We start from the raw sequence: 21,003 nt of genomic DNA, 5'->3' as shown, positions 1-21,003 counted from the left end.
CTGTGTTATGGCACTTCTGATATGAAAGCACAAAACAGAAATATACCAAGTTTTCTGTTTCGACAAACTCAACAGTGTGATGGAATTGGGGTTAGACGGGACACTGTAGTTGTGCTCTTGAGCAAGATACTTCACTTAGAATGTAAAGCACAACACACAACTCTTACTACTATATTTTGAGACTGATGGTTTTCATTCAAACTGAGAACATGAATGCCCAGCTGGAACAATTGAACACAGTTCACATGTCTTTAACTGATATGATGTTCAGCCCATGGGAGTACAGTCTCTGAGTCCTACCCTACAGGCCATTAATACAGAATTACTTTACTATGGTGCCCAATAAAACCTACAGCTGACAATGAAAAATAATCCTTGGTACAGCAGGACAATGTCATGTTGCTGTTGCTTACTGGAGCAGGAATCCATGACTCCAATGCCTAATGATTTCATAACAACCTGAGCTGGTTACTTAACTCATAAATTGATGATTTTGTTCTGTTAGTTTTCTTTTGTTGCACTGGTAGGAGTTTTTACTCAACTACTAAGTAACTGGAAAGCTGCATGTTGTAGGGAGCTGTGTTATTCTTTTAAATCAACTCCAATTAATCAATTTAATTACTAGTGCAGTTTAGGGTTCAATGACGTGAGAATTTGCCGATTGGAAAAGCAGCATTTTTTTCTGGAATGACAAGATCCAGGACAGGGAAAGCCTGGACTTATCGCGGAAGCCAGAGGCTATCCGCGGAGAGACCGGCAGAACAGGAAGACCCTATGCGTAGCGGGTGGAACGGAGCATACGTGGGGGTTCGCTCCGGGCTCCTGGTATCGGGCGGAGTCGGGGACGAGACATAAGACCTCAGGTAGGAAAGGTGAGACGAGCCTCTCGACAACCGATCCCAATGGCGAACAGTAGGGAAAGGCAGACCCGGAAATGTACAGCCCCAAACAACAAGACACACCGGAAGGACGAGTAAGCACAGGGACAATAGGAACAGGACAGAGAGGGAGCGCCCTCTAGATGTAGAAGGCGTGATAGGACTGGCTCCTTCCAAAGACTTTCAGATCAGAGGCGTCTAGTCCTGGTCCGGCGTGTCTGTGGGTTTTCATTACAGATATTAAGGACCTGCATCAACTTGGCCTTAACTGGACAAGTTTCTGTTTCCAAGAGGAGGCCTTTGGGAGCAAAGCTGCAGTAAAATCAAGACAAAGAAGCACCTGTCCATGACACTCTTTATTTTGTATAATCTTTATTACCTTTATTGGCTGCATTCACAGTTTTTCAAAGGAAGATACTTGCACACAACTATGATCAAAGAGGGCTACAGGTTAGTAAAAATCAGTTTTGGTCTGATTAAAAAAAGTGTTCTAAAGAGTCTAACAACTTTTAGTGTGGGTTTCATGAGGCTTGATATCGAAATGCCTTTCATAGTACAATTCTTATGCCATTCTCTTGTCACATGATGCCTTTAAAAAAGTTAGATAAATCATAAATATTGCTAAAAAGATCAACCAAGTATAATCTCTTACCCTTCTACCCAAGCTGTCACTTGCAGGATTCCTGGATTTTACAAATGTTAAGATTCAAGACTGACAGAGGTCACTGAATTAGTAGAGGTTTTCACTGGCACATTCTTTGACTGGGCTGTGTTGAGGCAGTCTGCAGTTCTCTCAGTCTGCTCTGTACTACGGATCACTGCCATTACTTGTTCTGCAACCCTTATACTGCTGGGTGTCCATACCCTGAGAAGAGCTGTTGCAAAATAATTTGCTACTCATGTCTGTACCATGTGATTAACAGTGAGCTGTTGATATTGCTTCCTTCTTTTCAACTACAAACCCAATGGAGTTCACAGTTGAAGAAGTGCTCTTGTTCTCCCTTTAAATGTACAAGTCAGCTACTTTTTAGACGTTTCAGCTCTGGGCTCTACCAAGTGCTGTACTGTAGACTAGACAACAGTTTATCCCAATATTTCCTACAGACAACATAAATATTCCCCAATAGCAAATGAGCGCTGAAGGCAAGGCATCAGTGATTTAACAATAAATAATAATGCAGATATTTTCTTAAATAAATAACATTTTCCTATATAGACAGAATGAAATGATACATATCTGAGGATCCTTGGCCATGCTGACTGACAGGGGTGTTTTGTTTTGCTTTGTGTTAGCAGTAATATCAAAATTAACATTAAAATTGGTCATGGCACACAATTTAGTACAGCTGTTGAACACACAATCGACCATTTATGCAAGCTTACTTCTCTATTTGAAATGACTCAGGTCTTGGTTAATCAGGAAGCTAGCCTCTTTTCCTGGTTTAGTTATGGCTCTGAGATCAGCTGAAGACAGCAGACACAAATGACAGTGTTGCTTTTCTGCTGCACTTGAAATGTTCATGACTTTTTATGGGGTATGCCTCTCTGAGCAGTCCACTGCATTAACTCAGGAAGACATTTTAGTAAGCATATATAACACAATTACATTTACTGTTTGTCACCACTTTCCAGATACCGTCTGTTTTTCTCTTTGCTCAACTGTAAAAAATAAGTACACAGAACTTTAATTCTCCCAGAGAAATCTGTGATTTGTGATGGTCACACTGTCTAGGGAAACATTTAGGAAAATCATTTTCAAAGCGTTTTAAGAAACATTTGAAAAAAGCAGCAATATAACATTGTAACATATTTTGCATTTTTCCTCTCTTAGTAAAGGTTTCCTTCCATTATACAATGTTTTTTCATTAAAAAATAGGCACTATGTATTTCAAATGTATTTCAGGCATTTGGACATGGTGAATGTGTTGTTTTATCTCATATTTCTTTAAATGAATAAGTATGGATTGTATTAGAGTGGTCTATGGTAGCCCGCTGTTGCAATTGCTATGTTATGGGGGTATTCTGGAAAATAAGTGCAGCTGCTTTATTTAATATTTCTACACAGGGACATTTGGAGATGAAAGTTAAGGTGATGAGGAAAAGGAGAGACAATCCCATCAGAGTCTCCATGCACACCTTAGCAACACAGTTGGAATTTGCAGTGTATGAAAAGCATTCTTGAAAAATGAAAAATGTGTTGTGTCTAATGTATCACTCGGTCAGTTCACCTTAGTAAAAGAGCTGTGAGGTACAGGAAGATATTTTGCCCCTTTCCTTTAAAAAACATTTTAGAAATTAAATATCAGGTGTCCATTCTGGTGGCGTTCTCATTTCCTAAAATTATCCAGTTGAAAACACTTGGAAGCATGTATTAAGTCACAGATAGCAGGAGTCTTTGATATGACATGTTTTGGCCGAGCAGATTCATCTCCAGTTATATATCTTTTAAGAAGTGGAAGTGCATTAAGTTAAAAGAATACAAATAGGTTGAACAAACCGTTAAAAGCATTTTAAAATATTTTTTTACCGTAGGGAAAGGTGTTTTCTGTGATGAGGTCTTTTTTATGGAGTCTGGCTTTTCAGTGTTTTGTGCTGATTAAGCAGATTTTTGTCAGAATTACATGGTGTTTGTGCAGGGAGAAAAAAATAGATTCAGCCGGCAGTTGTTTCCAGCTCTAATAGTTAGCAATATAAATGAGAAAAGGTCTATTCCGAGTGGAAAGATAGATAATATTATATAAATAGACACACATATTTATCTAATATTTATATAATGTGTGTGTGTTGGTCACTTAACTCTTGTATTCTTATAAACTATGACCAAAGCATACTATTGTAATTTTAGTTTCCATAATTTAATAATGGAAATGTGTAATATGGAATGATCTTCTCCTATTTACAGTAGTACAGAAGGAGTACTCAATTTAATTTATTCAGTTGTAAACTGTTCAATAAATGTAAAGGTGGAGTTAGAAATCCATGAGACATAAGCACTAGTTGTTTTGACTGTGAAACAGTAATCCCCTGCTTTTTCATCTTCAGTATTCTGTAAACACATTTTACTCACAACAGACTCAAAATGTAAACATCAGACATCTGTGATTTTTTTTTAAAAAAATCTTCTGATAGAAAAGGAGGCAATTTTAAAAACAGCACATTAGCTCTTAAATTAAAAACTGTTTGGGTCTTATACTCTACCGCTGTCCTGACATTTTAGCTGACCCAATTGTATTCTTGTCAATGAAAGTGTTACCCAAAAAATGCTACTGAAGTAATCTTATTAAAAAGGATTCAAGTTTTCTTATGAGCTTGCGCTTTTCCCCTTTTTTTTAAACGAGACTGATTTTGTGTTCTTGGAAAATATTGGACCTAGCTGGTGCTTGAATTCATTTTGGTAAATTGAGATCTGTTTTACAATAAACGTACTATCAATTTTCTCTGCCTGCTGCATTGTCAGGCTCATACTGTTAAATCATCTGACCTGGCCCTGCTGCTTGCTTTACTCAGTCTGCTCAGGGGTCGGGTGTCTTCTATTGTCTCAGTGGCTTCTGCAGGCGCCTCCTCTAGAACTTCCTCCTCTGGCTCTGTAGTCTGACCGTACGAGGGTAAAGTCTCATCGTAGACCTTTGAGATGTCTTCCAATGGGCCCACGTCGTTGACCTTCTCTTCGAAAGTTTCAAAAGGCGTGGGGAGGCATCTGGCTTCTACCCCCACTTCTGTGAGGGGGTAGAAGTGGGAGACTGGTTTCTCTTCCTCCAGCAGCTTGTACCCCTTGGCTTTCTGGATAGAGGAGACGGTGACGGAGTGCAAGGGTTTCTCGGCACCCAGGTCCCCCTGCAGCTGGGGAGGCTTCCTGAAGGCGAAGCGGATCTTCTTCAGGCCCAGATGACTGAGCTCCACAATGTTGAGAAAGAGCGAGACGGAGGCCACCGCCAACATGAAGAGGATGAAGATGGTCTTTTCGGTGGGCCGGGAAACAAAGCAGTCGACTGTGTTGGGGCAGGGCCATCGCTTGCACTGGTACAGAGGGAGGATGCGGAAGCCGTAGAGGAAGTACTGGCCCACCACAAAGCCCACCTCGAAGATGGTTTTGAAGATGATGTGGCAGATGTAGGTCCTCAGCAGGGTGCCCTCCAGGCGGAACTTCTTGCTGCCTTTGGTGCTGGTCTCCTTGGTGGTCCTCACGCTGCCTTGGTCAGGAGCGAGAGGCAGCCTCTCCTCGTTCATCTCCGCCTCCTCCCTCTCCTTCCTCTTCTCTTCCATCCGGACGTGGTGCACGGCGTGGCCCACGTACACCAGCGAGGGCGTGGAGACGAAGATGATCTGGAGGACCCAGAGTCTGATGTGGGAGAGGGGGAAGGCTTCGTCGTAGCAGACATTCTCGCAACCGGGCTGCTGGGTGTTGCAAACGAAATCCGACTGTTCGTCTCCCCACACGAATTCAGCTGCCGTGCCAAGGATTAAAATCCGAAAAATGAAGAGCACGGTTAGCCATACCCTTCCTATCACAGTGGAATGTTCATTTACTTCTTCTAAAATGTTTCCCAAGAAGCTCCAGTCACCCATTTTCGATCTTCAGTCCTGTCAGGGGGATGAGAAGAACAAGATATTAAAATGGCGTTACAGAAACTCAAATTCCTTTCTACAAACTCATTCAGATTCATTTACAACCAGAAAAATCATTCCAATAGATACCAATCATGACGTTGAAGTCCACAGAGCTACAGGACAACATTTGCTTCAGATGAATTTGTTTTTGATCTCGGCTACTTACTGCAAGGTTGAACCGAAAAACCACGCAGCCTGTGGTGGCCTTTCTATCTGAAAAAGTGGAAGAAAACAAAGTTATCACAAAGTATTTCCAGTAGTCGTTTAACACAGTAAAGCTAAAAACGGTGTTGACAGGAGCTCCCGTTAGTATCCAGCTGATATAGTGGTATAGTTTAGTGCTTTCAGTTGGGCAACTTGCCACAGAAAAGGCTTCAGTGCAGTTGCGTTCCTTCTCTTGGCACTCTTGGTGGAAAGTGAACTTTTTTCTCTCTCTTTCCCACCTAAAGCCCTGGCCTTGTCGCACGACTGAGCAGACGTGACTGAATCGGGTCTGATGGTTAGTTTTTAGTTTCCTGCAATATTTAAGCTCAGAGCCAGACGGTCTTTATTCGGTGGGCGACGATTGGTGACGCAGAAAACAATAGGATCAACAAACAAATGGGCCTACAGTATATTGGATGGGACTGGTAGAGGTAACATGAATATGTACACCTAACCATTCAGAGACTCAAGCGCCTTCAATGTGTGAAGCAGGAGGTTCTACCAGCTAAGCTAAAATGATCCCAGTGTGTTCAGAAACACACTTTTTAAACGACGGCCTAAGTATCTAATGTTGTACTAAAATTGCCAATAATAGCAAAAGGCAAAACAAAAATAAGAGAGATGTGTGACTTTTATAGCCCAAACTCATTTTATGTGTTCATTTTCATGTTTCCCCCATTCTAAAGTTTATTTACAGCCAAAGTCAGTTGCCTGTGTTGGTAATTTATGAAAGAACAAAGGAAGGATTAGACGTGTTGCTTACATTGTGTTTTAAGACAGAGAGAATTGTTTTTATTATTTCTCTGGCCACAAATGTACTAAACTAGTTGTCCAACTTTTATAACAGATGCCAACTGTCCTGTTAAGATCCCAACCACATGTGAGTTGAGTTTTACTGCATAAACTCAACTGTTGAACAATGAAAAAAACAGGTAGGGATTATTATTATGATTATTATTATTATTATTATTAAGTCTTTACAAGCTAATTGTGTATTTTTCAATCTTATGGTACTGGAAGAATTCTGATTGTGTGATGTTGTTGAATGTTGTTTGAAAGTACTTATGTTATATTGTATTATTGTTGTATATGCTGTATTTTCTTGAGCTCTTGATGTGCAAGACAAATTCCCTTATGGGCAATAAAGGGTAATTCAATTAAATGCCTGATTATTTTTTCCTTTTAACATTTATCTTGAGACTGTTATTAATATTCAATGAAGCGATAGTGTGTGACATAACTGAGTTGGGACACCTTAATGCTTGTGAGTCACCGTATGTTAAGCTACATCAATTGAAGATAATCCTTTGCAATGCTAATGGATTTAGGCCATGGTCAAGTGCAATTGACCAAAGTTCTTGCAAACCCCAGTTAGGCTGAGAAGTCAATTTAGCCAGCAGCAATGTTTGTAATGCAAGCTTTTTAAAGTGTTGCCTTAAGTGACCATCTTGTTGATTCAAGCAAATCTAAAATAGGAGCAGTGAGTCTCTAAAATTTCAGCCACCTGATCTCAGCCTCAGACAGTACAGTAGATATTATCCAGTAGGCAGACATGGTGAGTGGAGCTAGCTCATGTGTAATGTGCTCCATCTGATAAGGGAAAATTCTATTCACAGCAAAATAAGTAATGTCATGTCATTTGCTAGACTGCTTCATACCATACGGTGTCGCAGGAAGCCGGAGCATTCCCAGCAAGCAACGAGCCAAAGGCAGGGTACACCCTGGACAGGGCGCTTGTCCATCGCAGGGCAAATGCAAGCCAGTCATACTGTACATGGGGACAATTTTGAGACCACGGTAAAGGCCGAGGGGGGATATTTGACCCGGACACTGGGATAACTCTCTACTCTTATTGAGAAATGCTCGGGGATCTTTAATGACCACTGAGAGTCAGGACCTCAGTCTCATCTGGATGACGGACAGCAAAATATATCACACACAAATGAAAGTATTAAAAAATACTAAATCTTTTTTTCTTTTTCTGACATTGTTAACAAAAGTCAAGTGGAAAATGTATATTTCATTTGTGACGACGGGTCTTTAGTGCATGATCTGTTTTTAAATATATTTACATTTGACTATTTTTGTATCACTTCTGTCAGGTGAGATAGATAAATATTTGCCAGTTTCTGTCACAATAAGACTGCTGAGTTGATCAGTCACAAACACCTGGCCATTTGTTTCCTGTCTTGTTTCCTGTCTTCATTGACAGGACATGGATTCTCGTTCTTATATAAAACTCACAAAGTAACAGAAGTACAGTTAAAAAACCTTTGAAAGTTTCCAGAGAGTCTGCTCTGCGAGACTCTGTACATGAAGAAAGCAAACTCACACGTAGCAGTTGATGAGAAAAGGGAGTGTTTAACACACTAATTTGGACAGTCAGATCATGAGATGTACTTCTGATATTTACTTTTACTGAATGTATTTTCAGAGATAAAGTAGGTATCTCCACTCTTGCTTGTGATTGCCGAGTTTATTTACTTTCCCTACTTATTTTTTCCTGCACTATGCTCACTGCTGTCTATCCCCAGCTTTGATTGTGTGACAATTGTTAAATAGTGAACCTGTATGAGTTGTACACATACTGTCTTTTTGGACAGTTAATTTACATTCATGGTTTTTAAGTAAGGCTTAGATGTGGTTCTAGGAAGCTCAGAGACAAGACTGTTCTTGAGAAGTATCCAATCACGTTTGCACCTTCTCTTTACTTGCAAGGATATACTCCACTGTGTATTTCTTATACCTTCTTAGCCAAACATTTATTCAATGTCATGCATCGTGTGGCTAATTTTCTCTTCTGTGTGGACTCTTCACCATCTTCACCACCTTTTCTCATCAGGGTGTTACTAAGCTGGACCATCAGGAACAAAGAAAACAGTCCCTTTTTTGGACCAGTTTTCCAGTGTAAGCAAACTTCTCATTTGACTGATTTACTGTAGAGTGGACAGTTTGTGCAAAGCAGAATATCTGGACCAAGAACCAGTATTCACCTCCTGTTGGAAACAATAAGCTGGTTTAATGTTAATTTATGTCATGTCAGCTCTAAATGTTAATAGAAAAAGAGTATTTTAGCCTTTTCCAAGGGCTGAAATTATCCTTGCTACAATAACGACTATTAGACATGCCGCAGTGCTTGAGAAAACAGTGTTCCTGGAGTCTGTAGTGTCTCTCTGGAAGCTCTTATTCGTTACGGCCACAATTGTTTTGTCATTTTTATTGACACACTTTTGGTGAAACATCAAGAGTGAACTATGTGAATATAAGAAACAGACTTTTCCAGTCCGCCTGACTTTATTTGGAAACATGTCTGGTTTGAAAAATCTAATAAATGGATACTATGTGGAAGAGAATTTAAACCAAACACAAGATGCTCTTCTTTACCCAAAGGTTTGTGAGGTTTGTGAGAGAGAAACTGATACCCTGGTTTCTTTCAAGAAGCAGCTGGATGAGATCACTGGATCAATCAGCTGCTGATTAACAAATGAACTAAACAGGCCGAATGGTCTCCTCTGGTTTGTGACTTTTCTTATGTTCTTTCCATTGGCAATCACTTGCCTTTGAAAGAGGAATGGAAAATGTTCATATCTGACCTCAGAAAACACGAGCAAAGCGGTAGCATAAAACTTTGCGATAACATAAAAATAGAGAAAAAAAAGATTTTCAAACCTCTGAAAGGCATTTATGTTGAAAACACTCTAAAATGGCTGTACAGTTCAAATGAATATTGAAAGCATTTTATCACATTTCTTTGAAACCTCTGATGTGTACTGTACATACCCTTAATAAAAGGATGTAATCAATCAAAATACCACTAAATGCACTGGTCTCAGAAAGTGAAGTATTTGTTATGAATTGTAAAAATGAAAGTGCTCTCTTGACTTTATCAACTTAACTTTAATATCGACTTAACATCTAGGTGTTGCTGAATTTGGGCTCTTTCCGAATGCTGTTCCTCACTTCCTACAGAGGAGTTTAGTTTTGTTGTAAATCAACAGGTGATTCAAATTTTTAGGATAAAATAATTCCAGACTGGTGAGTAAGTACACTTCACATAGTGCAGGTGTATGATTTCATATACGGGTATTTCAACATCCAAAAGGATTTTTCCATTTCTAAATTGGAAAAAAACGTGAAGTAATAAACTTCTTTTTCACCAGATCAATTAATCGGGAATAAATACTTATTTTCCAATAACAAGCCGTAGAGTTACCAGCAGGGCTCAGGTGTATAGCACAGTAGCAATGCTTAACCTGCGATTCGAACCCACAACCTCCTGGTAACAAGTTAAGAATTCTAACCACTGCTTCCTCCAATAAAAAGTAGGCAGACATACTGTACTGAAGCATAAAACATGTGCATGTGAAATGTTAAGTATTGAATCAAAGTATGAAATTATGTTATAAAAACAAGAAAGAATGTGCAATATTGCATTAGTTTTCCATATATGAATTGGTTAATGAGAGGAGGTCAAAATATGTAATTTATAAGAGGTGTAATTTAAGTATTACTGGTGTAATACTGGTGTAATTCTGTTTACTTTGCCTTTATATCCTTGAAAGGTGGAATCAGGAGTTTCTTTGGTCAGTTCTGCCCCTGCCTGCATTGTGAAATAGTTACTAATTAATATTCACTAATTGTACAACATACATATGCATTTCACATACAACAATTCCCCTTTGATTATATATACTGTACATTTTACAGACAGCTTTACTTTAAATTGTCTGACAAGGAACAAGAGAAATATCATAGTTTTTTTTAATGGCTCAGTTTGTATTGGATGCCAAATCCTGAAAATTTAAGTGTTTTGAGACTGACCTACAGTACAGGGGTGTGCTCTATAGATACAGTTTTGCAATTACCACCTTGTGAATTAAGGGTACCTGCTTTAACGATTTCTCAGCTTTACAAGACATCCTTTACATTAACTTCAAAGCAGCTGTTGCAATGATAATAATTTTATCATAACAATAAATTTCAAAAACTTTATTTTTACTTTACTTTATTGGCTGTAAGTGCATAAATCTGCACCAGTGGGTTTAGATGTGCATGTTGTTTTTTTCTCCCCAAGAACAAGGGACCTGTAGCTAGCAATGGCTGTACATATCCCAGAGGCTCTGACCCCTCCCTTTAAAAGTGGTGCTTGTTGACATAGCAGGAGGTACTGGCTTAGCCACATGCAGGGCTGTGAATGTCACTGGGATTTCTAACAAAGACATGATGTCACGTTGGAGCGCGCTGCGGCTATTGAAAAGGGGTGCTCAGGCGTGACGGTGAGATTGGGCCAATAAAGCAGCCCCTGACCCAGGCTAATCGGAGCACCGTTTCGAACAAAGTTATCTTGCACCAATCTGCCTACATGTGGCACGCCACACGTTTCCTGCTCTGCGCCATTTAGCTGACGGACAAAAATTAAAAATAAAAACCCGTGCAATAAGATGATCGGACAATTCCGAACGGGCAAAGCTCTGCACGTCGCGGATGCGGCACACGCGGCCAGTTCAGATGTGCCGAGGTCATCATTGCTCGGCTGGGAGTTCAGTCTCCAGCCCTCAGTAAAAGGGTTACTGCTGTGATTTTCGAGCATTCCTTATGGACGTTTCATGGAGCTCGGCAGGCAAAATCAATTCAAAATGCAAATCTAAGGCTGAGGTTACAGTATGTTAAGTTGTTACATTGAGGAGAAGAGTGATTTTGCTGTGCCTTTTTATCAAAGAGTCTTTTCATGAAATTTTAATCTTGAAAATAAAACATTCTCAGCTGTGGAGCTGTGTTTTGAAGAGGAAGATTACCCACAGCCTTTCTAAATCAAATGGTTTCAGCAGTCTCTCTGTTACTGGCAGTGAGAATATTAGCACATCCATTCACTCATTCGCATTTTCTAACCACCCCTTCTAATACAGGGCCACAGGAGAGCTAAAGCCTAGCCCAGCAAGCAACAGGTATAAGGCAGGATACACCCTGGATGGGACGTCAGTCCATCACCGGGCACACACAGACACAGAGAGTGTCAATTTTCCAGAAGCCAATTAACCTACTAGCATACTGTACTGTGGGAGCAAACAGGAGCATCTGGAGAAAACCAACGTGAACACAGGGAGAACATACTGTACAAATTTCACACAGATAGCAGGAATTGACTCAGGGGCTGCAGTGGACAAGACTATAAAATACAGCATATAAATACAGCATGACTCCATTAGTTTTACTAGCTCCCAGCATGCGAAACTACAGCTAAGTCTGTTTCATTTATAAATTTCACAATTTATTAAAAATGCTTTCAATTCTTTAATTACTGAGACATGAAGCAGAAAAACAACACTCAATAACAGAAACACAAGCATGAGATAAAACAGAAGACATCACAAGGGAAGGGTGAAGTGTAATTCATCACTGATAATCCCGTTGGGCAATATTGGTCTTATTTCTTCAAAAAATATTCTTTATTTCCAGTTCAGCTGACAGTTCATGTTCCACTTCTTCCACAAGTGAAAGCACAGAAGTGATAATATATCCTTTCCCGATTTTTCTTTCACATTTACTAACACTATAAAGAAAAAAAACATTTTCTTTCCTAACCATCCAATGTTCTCACTACACAGATCGTGCTAGACCCACGACACTCTGCCACTCTGTATATCCCATAGCATCTGCTTTGCTTTCTGTTATTTAATCTCTGCTTCTGGCCCATTCAGATTCCCCCTCCTCTGTTTCAGTTGCACTTGATGTTTCAGCATCTTTCTATCCTGTTAAACAGATCCTCTTCTTTTGTTAGTTTTGGTACTGTGCTGCCTGGGCCTCTTCCTATCTCCCTGATCATTCCTGTCAGGTGTCAGGTGTCTCTTTCTTCACCTTGTCTAACCTCTATGGGTGTTCCCCAGAGATCAGTACTTGGACCTCTTGTCATGTTCTTTCTACATTCCCTGGTTTTCCTGTGCTTTCTTACAAACTGACCATGTTCTCTTTTATAAAACATATTATTTTCTTTCAAACTGCCTCTCAGCCATCTCAACTTGTGTAATTCTTATAGCTTTAGGACTTCTGAAGTCATGCCTGCCTATTCCTTTCCCAGTACTAACCAGGCCCAGACTTGCCTACTTTTCGAGATCTCACAAGATCAGGATTCCTGGTGGCAGTGCTTCTGTTGAATAACGCTATTGTGTGTGGTGTTTCAGAAGATCCTAAAATTAAAAAGTCATCTGAGGAACTTTTTTCTTGTAAAGTATGACCTTTTCTACAAGATAAACTGAAATGGGAATGGTTCATGTGTGGTGTTTTATATCGGTTGCTTAATCTAAGTCTGCCTGGTATTTATAAGTATCATGAATCTTCACCCCTTGACTGGTGTGGAAGAGTGACATCAAAGTTAAAAAAAACATCTTTAACAATTCTATGTCCTTCCACAAAATAAGTACTTAACCATGTGCTTTTGTTTATTTTGTTATCACTGCATTTATTTTTATTGAATTCAAGCCATTATATATAAAGCAGAAACAATCATTGTAATCCCATTGGTGTTAAAATAACACTGATATGACTTTCCACTTGTCTGGCACTTTTCTCTGTGTACTTTAACCACTTTCATTAGGGACAGTAACATGTTGTAGAGATTAGTTTTATTCCCAAAAACTGTTTATTTCAAATTACAGAATTATACATGATTTTGTACACGTTTACATTTCTCTGCTCTGAGTATTGAGAGAACTTAAATTGAGAATTTATAGCTGGGAATTCCAGTAAACCTTCAAATGCAGATTCAGGATATCTTTAATTTTAGTACTAGAAAACTCTACATATAGCACTATGCAGGTGGGGCTACACATCTGCGGTAGCTGAGAGTCCCCAGCACATGAAATAACAATAAAATATAACTTGTCCATACTAAGGGTTATCAAGAGTTTGGTTGGATGATTTTTTATTTACTGTTGCAATAGAAATACTGTAGACGGACACCTGATATTAACAGTACACATGCAAAGACATTATCAACCACCAAAATAGTTTTACAAAGATCATTATCTTATAAAAATAGTATATACTGTACTATGCACTATACAGTATATCATGTACTATAGTAACTATACTGTAACTATCACATTTTACATTGAATGGTCCATATTAATCTCCATGTTAGTGAACTGCTTGTACAGTACATCTTTGACATGTTCTACTTTACCCTTCTGCATACCAGAGATACTAGCTAAAATAATGATTGTTTATTATTCAAGCAGGTTATATTATTCAATCAGTTCAAGTTAATATAATAAATAATATACATACTGAATTACTGGGGATAGTACAAAAATGAACGTTAATAATTGTTTCACAGATAATACTGTATATTTCAAAGATAAATTAATTCTGGAATAGGCCTATTTCTGGATGTATAAACCAAGGACTAAAACATAATCTTAGCATAGGCTGACTGAAGAGTTTGTGACTGAACTAATAAACACTGTAATTAAATATAGTCTGAAACTAATGCCCAAGAAAGCAGTGGACATGATTTTGCAGTTGCTAGCTGTGACAGCTGTCAGGAAAATGGAGCACCCCAGCTGAGAGCTCTGATCCTCTGAGTCAGGTCTGGAACGTCAGGGCATAGCAAGATACCGTACCAGAAGCCATTGGAACTACGGGTAGGAAGACAGTGGCAAACAAGTGGGAATTTCACAGGAAGCGACTCAAACGGAGTTCTGCACAAAAGATTCTGTTTATGATAGTCCAAACAAAGCAAGCTGTTTTTGTTGGAGCCTGCTGTTTTTAAGTATGGTCTCGACGCCGAGGTGATAAAAATGAAGAGAGCATGCTGGTGCGAAAGACCTGGTTTGCTGGCCCACTGCTAGGGTGAATATTCAGCACAACAGCAGAATTCAGGGTCTGATTAAAGAGAAGGCAGGTGGCAAAGTTTTTGCAATGCATAAAGAGTGAAGTTAAGTATACTATAAGGGACAACTGAGAGTAAGGCACTGTGCACATGCTTTTTGGAATGCTGCACCACTGTGCATTGCTTTGATAAACTGCCTTTCTGTTTTCCCCTGGACAACTGTCTGACAGTATTCCCTGAGCTACCTGAACAAATTAACTCAACTAGAAAATATTACACACACAAACAAAGTGATTAAGTTTCATGAATGAGCTGAAATGATCATTCTGTGACCTAGCTATTCTTGTTGCTTCTTTTTATATAAGGGAGGGAAGAGAAAGCTCAGCATTGATATTACAAAGTAGGTGATGTAATGGACAAAGCCTGTAGGTGGTTTTAGAGAGAAAGCCAGGCATTGATCTTATACTGTAGGTGATGTATAATAGCAGAGAGCCTGGAGGTGGCTGCAGATCAGGAGATTGCTGTGGCTTGCACAATAGCTGCTTATTTGTTCTGAACTGGGGATTTGATCAGCCTCAGGTGGGACAGATGGGAGAGAGCATAGAGTTTTGAAAAGATGTGCATGATCCCACAGCTCCACTCAGGACTCAGTGAATGAGAACCCCCAGTTTTATCTTTATAATGCATGACATCAGAACGGTAATGCAAACATTTGAATGATACAATCATGTCCTTCTCATGCCAAGTTTGACACTGAGGAGCTCCCAATTATATATGAGTGTTTCTTTATCCCCTTATGTTTTATAGCACTTGCAGGTGGTTTCACAGACCCTGGTTAGCTGTAATCCTAGATTAAATTACACATGCACTCTAGATTAATGAAAAGATAATGGAATTAACAAAATTTAAAATACTCCTGGATTATAGTAGTTCTTGATTAAAAAGAAAAATTAAATATAGTCTAGAAATATGTAGACACTTGCTTTAAATGTGTGAAAGGGTTTCAATTCCAGATAAATCCAGTGTTTCTTCTGCTTGGACTGCTAGGATTGCTTGGACTGTGCAAATGATGTCAAGTATGTTCCAGGGAGATCAGAGAGAAGACTACTGCTTAATTTTAAGAGACAAGTGATAAAATTAATTATTATTGTAATGACATCAATCGACAAACGTTTCTAATACTGTTTTACTGATATTGTATCATTGTCAAAAATGTTAATTACAAGTAAAACAAGGACTGTCTTCATCCCTCAAAGAAGATAGAATTTCATGTTGTTATCATTCTAAGCAAAAATAAATTCTCTGAAATCACTTTCTTCACCATGTTTTCCTGAAATGTCTTACGGTTGCTTAGAAATGAATCAGGGGATGGAGTCTCAGTTGATTCACTCATAACATCTGCTTTCACTCTTGAATTCCGGAAAGGGTTCATCTTGACATACCTTTTTGATATGAATCATAAACATCTTGTCTCGATCGTCATCCTTCCTCTTAAGGGAGCTTCGACCCTTTGGTATTTTAGTTGATTATGCGCATCTCCCTCCTGTTTTGTCTCCTTATTTAAGCCCGGCGCTCTCGCTATTCCTGGCTCAGCACTGGGAGATGGGCGCCCAGAAGCCCACCCACCAGCGGGTCCAGAAGAGACCTGATGGTTCAGGCTTCCTCACAGTGTCCTGACCATCTGAGTCCAGGGCTGGGAGCGCCTGGCCTCGTTACCTTCGTTTTATTCCCTGTCCCTGTTCCAGATCCCGTTATGGATTTGAAGTGTGTTTGTCTCGTCTTGGCTCCCATTACACACCTCCTCTGAACCCATAGTTAAAGTCATAGTGCTTAGTTCCTACTATATAGAAAAATAAATATATCTCTGCTGTGGGTGCCGTAGTGTGAAGACATATTGATACACCTTTTTAAAATAAGGCATGATCCTGAAGGCTTGGCTCTGCCTGAGTTCTTGGCTCTTGATACATGATTTACAATCCAAGTGGAATACACGCTGGCTATGACAGCGGGGAATAGCAGAGAGAGCCCGAAGGTGGCTGGAGACATACAAAACAATGGTGTCATTTGTGTTGTCAGCAGACTGGGAGGATCAACATCCCCTGAAACTTACCTCATTTTGATGACAGAAAATCAGAATGTGCCACGTGCACTCCTTCAAAGTGAATTGTTTTGAGTTCAATGGTGATGATTAGGCTTTGAAATTAAAAGACAACTCCTTAAGGTTTGGGAATATGTTTTTGGCATCATGCAAAAAAACGAACAGACTTATCAGACCTTGATCTATTTCTTCAAAGTATAAGTATAAAAAGTATCAAACTATAAAGTAGAAGTTTAAAATGTCTATATTTTAGGACATGAAACTGGAATAAAAACATCAAGATCTGAAATGTGCATTTAAACTTAATTGCCTGCAAATCCTTTCCTTTAAGACATTTAATGCAGAAGCTATTCTTTCAACACTGCAATAAAAGCACAAAGAAAACATCTAAATTATGTCAAATCTCACATTTGGCTGCAAAAATTACAGAGGCAGCATTGTGTTGGGAAACGCGATTTGTTGATTTTGGATTCATCAAGCAGAGCTGCCTTGTTCTTTCTTGCTTTGGTAGACCTGGCAAAAGGCCCTTAAGTCCTTATAAAATGAACGGAAAGAGAGGAAGGTTATCAATTGGATGGTTTGTTATCTCTTGAAACCATGTTAAAAAATGTTCGTGTAGATACTGTGTCAGTTGTCAGTCGCAGATAAGATTTTGCCAACGAACAATACTTTGCAAAAAAACATCCATGGTTCAGAAGCCAGAGACAAACAAATAGCTTAAATAACCCATACGGTCTGATGATGCCATAATAAATATTTGGTTTATTTGAATTGCTGGGTTGTTACAGTCACAACCTGGCATTTGTGTAGTTCTGGCTTCTTGTGAAACTGATTTCCCTTCCCAGGGATTTTTACAATGCCATCAAGGCGTGTTTGTGTGTGGGACAGTTCCTGTTTCTGCCATGATGTTCTGCAATTAGGAGCACAAAAAATAAACTGTACTGCTTTCCAGCTCCTTATCTCCTATTTCAGTAGTCTGGTCGAAGTCTAATGTATGAGAGGAGAGAAAAGATCTGCAGGAATAGTGTCCTTAATGTTGTACATCTTGTGAAGTTGGGCTGGAGGGAGAGATACTGGGAAAGATGTGCGCAGGAAGGAAGCAAAGCAGATGCAAATTTATACATCAGAGAGTGGAAGTGCGAGATTACAGTTCAACCATCTTCCAAATGTCTGTCTACCAGCTTCGTTTACAGGGACATGATCTGGACAGTCCCTCTCTTTCACACTATGCATGTCCATGTGCTTAGAAATTAACTTACTATATTTTAACTATATTTACTATATTTATTATACTATATTTTAAGACAGTCATTTTTCAGTTTTTCCGCTAGCTCCAGTTTTTCCAGCAAAGAGAAATTTTGGAATGAAAAATAATTAGGTATGATATCAAAATGTTATTGTAGAACACAATATCTCTCAACCAAGCTCAGTCAGCATCCCAGGCAACAGTAGAGTACTCCTCTTCCAATTCATTGGTCTCTTCTGAGACATTTTGAGCACAGAATAAACTAATAGATCAAATCAGTTCATGTTAAATAGGAAATGCCCCATGCCACAGGAAGAATATTGCTACACTGGAGAGAATAAGGGTAAATACCACCAGAGCAATTCAAGGCCTTAATGTACGCCACAGATCGACAAGTTTAAAAGAGCTTGTTGAACCTCACTCTATTGAACAAATCTAGGCATGTATGATTCTCCTGAAAGGGAATATGGGAGTCCACTTAAATAAATATGTAATTCCAAGCTACACTGTCGAAGGCAGTCAGCCTAATCACCACCTGAGAGAAGCCAGATGTCAGTCCTTAAAGGCGTGATACCTGAAAGCTAGGCTCCTCCCTATTTAAACTTGTGCTCACTTTCAGCAGGTGTGTGAGATTACTAGAGGATGCATAGTACTACAGTACGTCCCAGGGCTCAGTGAAATAATCCTGTCTCAAAGAGAGACAGTGATAGAGAGATTGACTGAATACCTGAGGAAACTAGCCTAGATCTGAAGTACTGTGAAGCTACTGAGGGGTCATCAACTGAAGACTGCGACAATTTTGTGACAAGATTAAAAGAGCGCTGTTGCTGGTCTTTGTCCTTCCCAGGTCATTGACAGCAATGCCAGGGAGAAGGAACTTGCTTTCGGTCCTGTGGGACTTGTACAGAAAGGAAACCGTGAATCAGTGCTGAAAACGCGTAACGCCATTTACTCACAAGCGCATAAAAAGCACGATTCCTGAAAATAAATCATTAAAAGTGCTTAGCAATGCTAGGAATGGTGCACATCACAAATAAAGCAAGGAGACTAAGATCGATTGTTCACTCCAGTCTGCCAGGAAATGGAAGTGGAGTTTCCTCTGTGTATGGTAAGACTGGGAGGAAGGCAGAGCCATGAAACACAATAGGGGCACCAGAAGAGGAAGAGTGCTTCACTTGTTGTGGATGGGGGGGTCTGTGACCAGAAGCTCCAGTTCCATTAATCCGTATTCCAAATATGATTTCAGTCTCCTGCCTGCAGCCAGCCCCCGAACACAATGTTATCAGCGGATGCCCAGCACAATGCCTCGCCTGCAGCATTCACACAGTTACCACTTGATGGGCCCCCTGAACTCTCATAATTTTATGACCTTAATAAGGCCAGACTTCTGTCAAATGCAAGATACCGAGGTGCCGTGGTCCCGGTGTCAATGGGCCACACTTTGCTGCATGATAGCCCACGCCACCGAGGTGTTGCTATCGCACTTGGGCACAATGTGGTGCCAGGCGGCGATAATCACGCTTTTAAAAATAAGGTGTGATGCGCAGTCACAGGGCTTAATTTATTCCCCTTTCCACTGCCACTTACACACTCACACAGTTATGATTGAATGCCTAACGGGAAGATCCTACTTTACTTTTATTGTACACTCCTGACCTAAACAAATCCAGAGTCGGAACGTACATGTCAGCTGAGGGCCATCCAACTGTTTGTGTGTACTTAGATAAGTAATTGCATTCTCTCACGTACACTACTTTCTGCCCGCTCAACTGAGCAATTAAACGAGCAGCATTCTTCTATTTTAAGTACCTGTATGTCTTAATTCTTAGAAGAAATGCACTGAGGAGTCCTGTTTGGGGAAAATGGCATCAATCATGAAGTTCAAGCTCAAGTTTATTGTCATTGTACTCATATATAGGTATATGGTATAATGAAATGCTATTTAGCTAGCTCTCAGACAATAACTAGTACAAAAAATAATAATACAATTATATAAGAAAAGAAAGACAGAGACAACAGGCAGTGTGCAAAACAACAACAGGCAATGCGCAAAACAACAACAGGTTACAGGTAATGTGCAAAACAACATCAGATGTGCAAAATCATACATCAACAGAATGAAATAAAGGATAGAAAATTATGGGGAGTGAGCTTCTTGTCATGTGAGGTAGAGGTAGATTTCAATGTGTTTTTGAGTTTTTGATAAGAACGCACTGTGAGGTTCAGATCATAGGTGAGAGAGGCTGGGAGTTTAATAGTTTGATAGTGCGGGGGTAAAAACTGTCTCTGAGTCTGGTAGTCCGGGCCCGAATGCTCCGGTACCGTTTTCCAGATGGTACAGGGTCATACAGTCTGTAGCTGGGGTGTGTGGGGTCTTTGATGATGCTTAGAGCTTTCCTCAAGCACCGTCTGTCATAAATGTCCTGTATGGATGAGAGGGCAACCCCAGTGATGGACTGGGCAGTTTTTCACCACCCACTGTAGGCCTTTGCAGTCAGCAATACTGCAGTTGCCATACCACACTGTGATGCAACCTGTCAGTGTGCTTTCTGTAGTGCATCTGTAAAAGTTAGTGAGGATCTGGGGACATATCTTAGCCTTCTTCAACCATCTTAGGAAGTACAGGCGCTGTTGCGCTTTCTTGATCAGACAGGTGGCTTTGAGAGACCATGTGAGGTTCTCAGTGATATGGATGCCAAGGAATTTGAAGTTACTGACCCTTTCCACTTCAGTCCCGTTGATGTGGATAGGGGTCGATCAGCTCCTTGGTTTTGCTGACGTTGAGGGTGAGGTTATTGTCTTCACACCACGTTGTAAGGAGATTGACCTCCTCCCTGTAGGCCCTCTCATCATTGTCTGTGATCAGACTTACAGCTGTGGTGTGATCGGCAAACTTGATGATGGAGTTGGTGTTGTGTTTGGCCTTACAGTCATGGGTGTAGAGGGAGTAAAGTAATGGACTAAGATCACACCCCTGGGGGACTCCAGTTTTCAGAGTTAGTGTGCTGGAGGTGTGGTTTCCAAGCCTGGCAGCCTGAGGTCTGCCTATCAGAAAGTCCTGAATCCAGTTGCAGAGGGTGGTGTTGAGACCCAGTGCACTGAGTTTCTTGACTAGTTTCTCTGGAATGATAGTGTTAAAAGC

The 21,003-nt window shown here is 40.0% G+C and overlaps 1 protein-coding gene across 2 annotated transcripts; it reads right to left on the bottom strand.

The window, feature by feature from the left end:
- Positions 1-1,233: 1,233 nt before the first annotated feature.
- LOC102691761 (gap junction alpha-8 protein) lies at positions 1,234-16,477 on the bottom strand. Of its 2 annotated transcripts, XM_015363702.2 has the most exons (3): positions 15,960-16,477; positions 5,653-5,699; positions 1,234-5,459 (listed from the first exon to the last, which is right to left on the bottom strand). In XM_015363702.2, exon 3 carries the CDS (start codon positions 5,442-5,444, stop codon positions 4,338-4,340), a length of 1,107 nt encoding a protein of 368 aa, XP_015219188.1. In that variant the 5' UTR covers positions 5,445-5,459; positions 5,653-5,699; positions 15,960-16,477; the 3' UTR covers positions 1,234-4,337. The 2 variants fall into 2 exon arrangements, with proteins under 2 accessions (XP_015219188.1, XP_069035060.1); XM_069178959.1 differs by lacking the exon at positions 15,960-16,477 and having other exon boundaries at positions 5,653-6,221.
- Positions 16,478-21,003: the final 4,526 nt, after the last annotated feature.

Source organism: Lepisosteus oculatus, chromosome 15, assembly GCF_040954835.1.
Source record: "Lepisosteus oculatus isolate fLepOcu1 chromosome 15, fLepOcu1.hap2, whole genome shotgun sequence".
NCBI lineage: Eukaryota > Metazoa > Chordata > Actinopteri > Semionotiformes > Lepisosteidae > Lepisosteus > Lepisosteus oculatus.
This window is presented reverse-complemented; position numbering and strand designations above follow the sequence as displayed.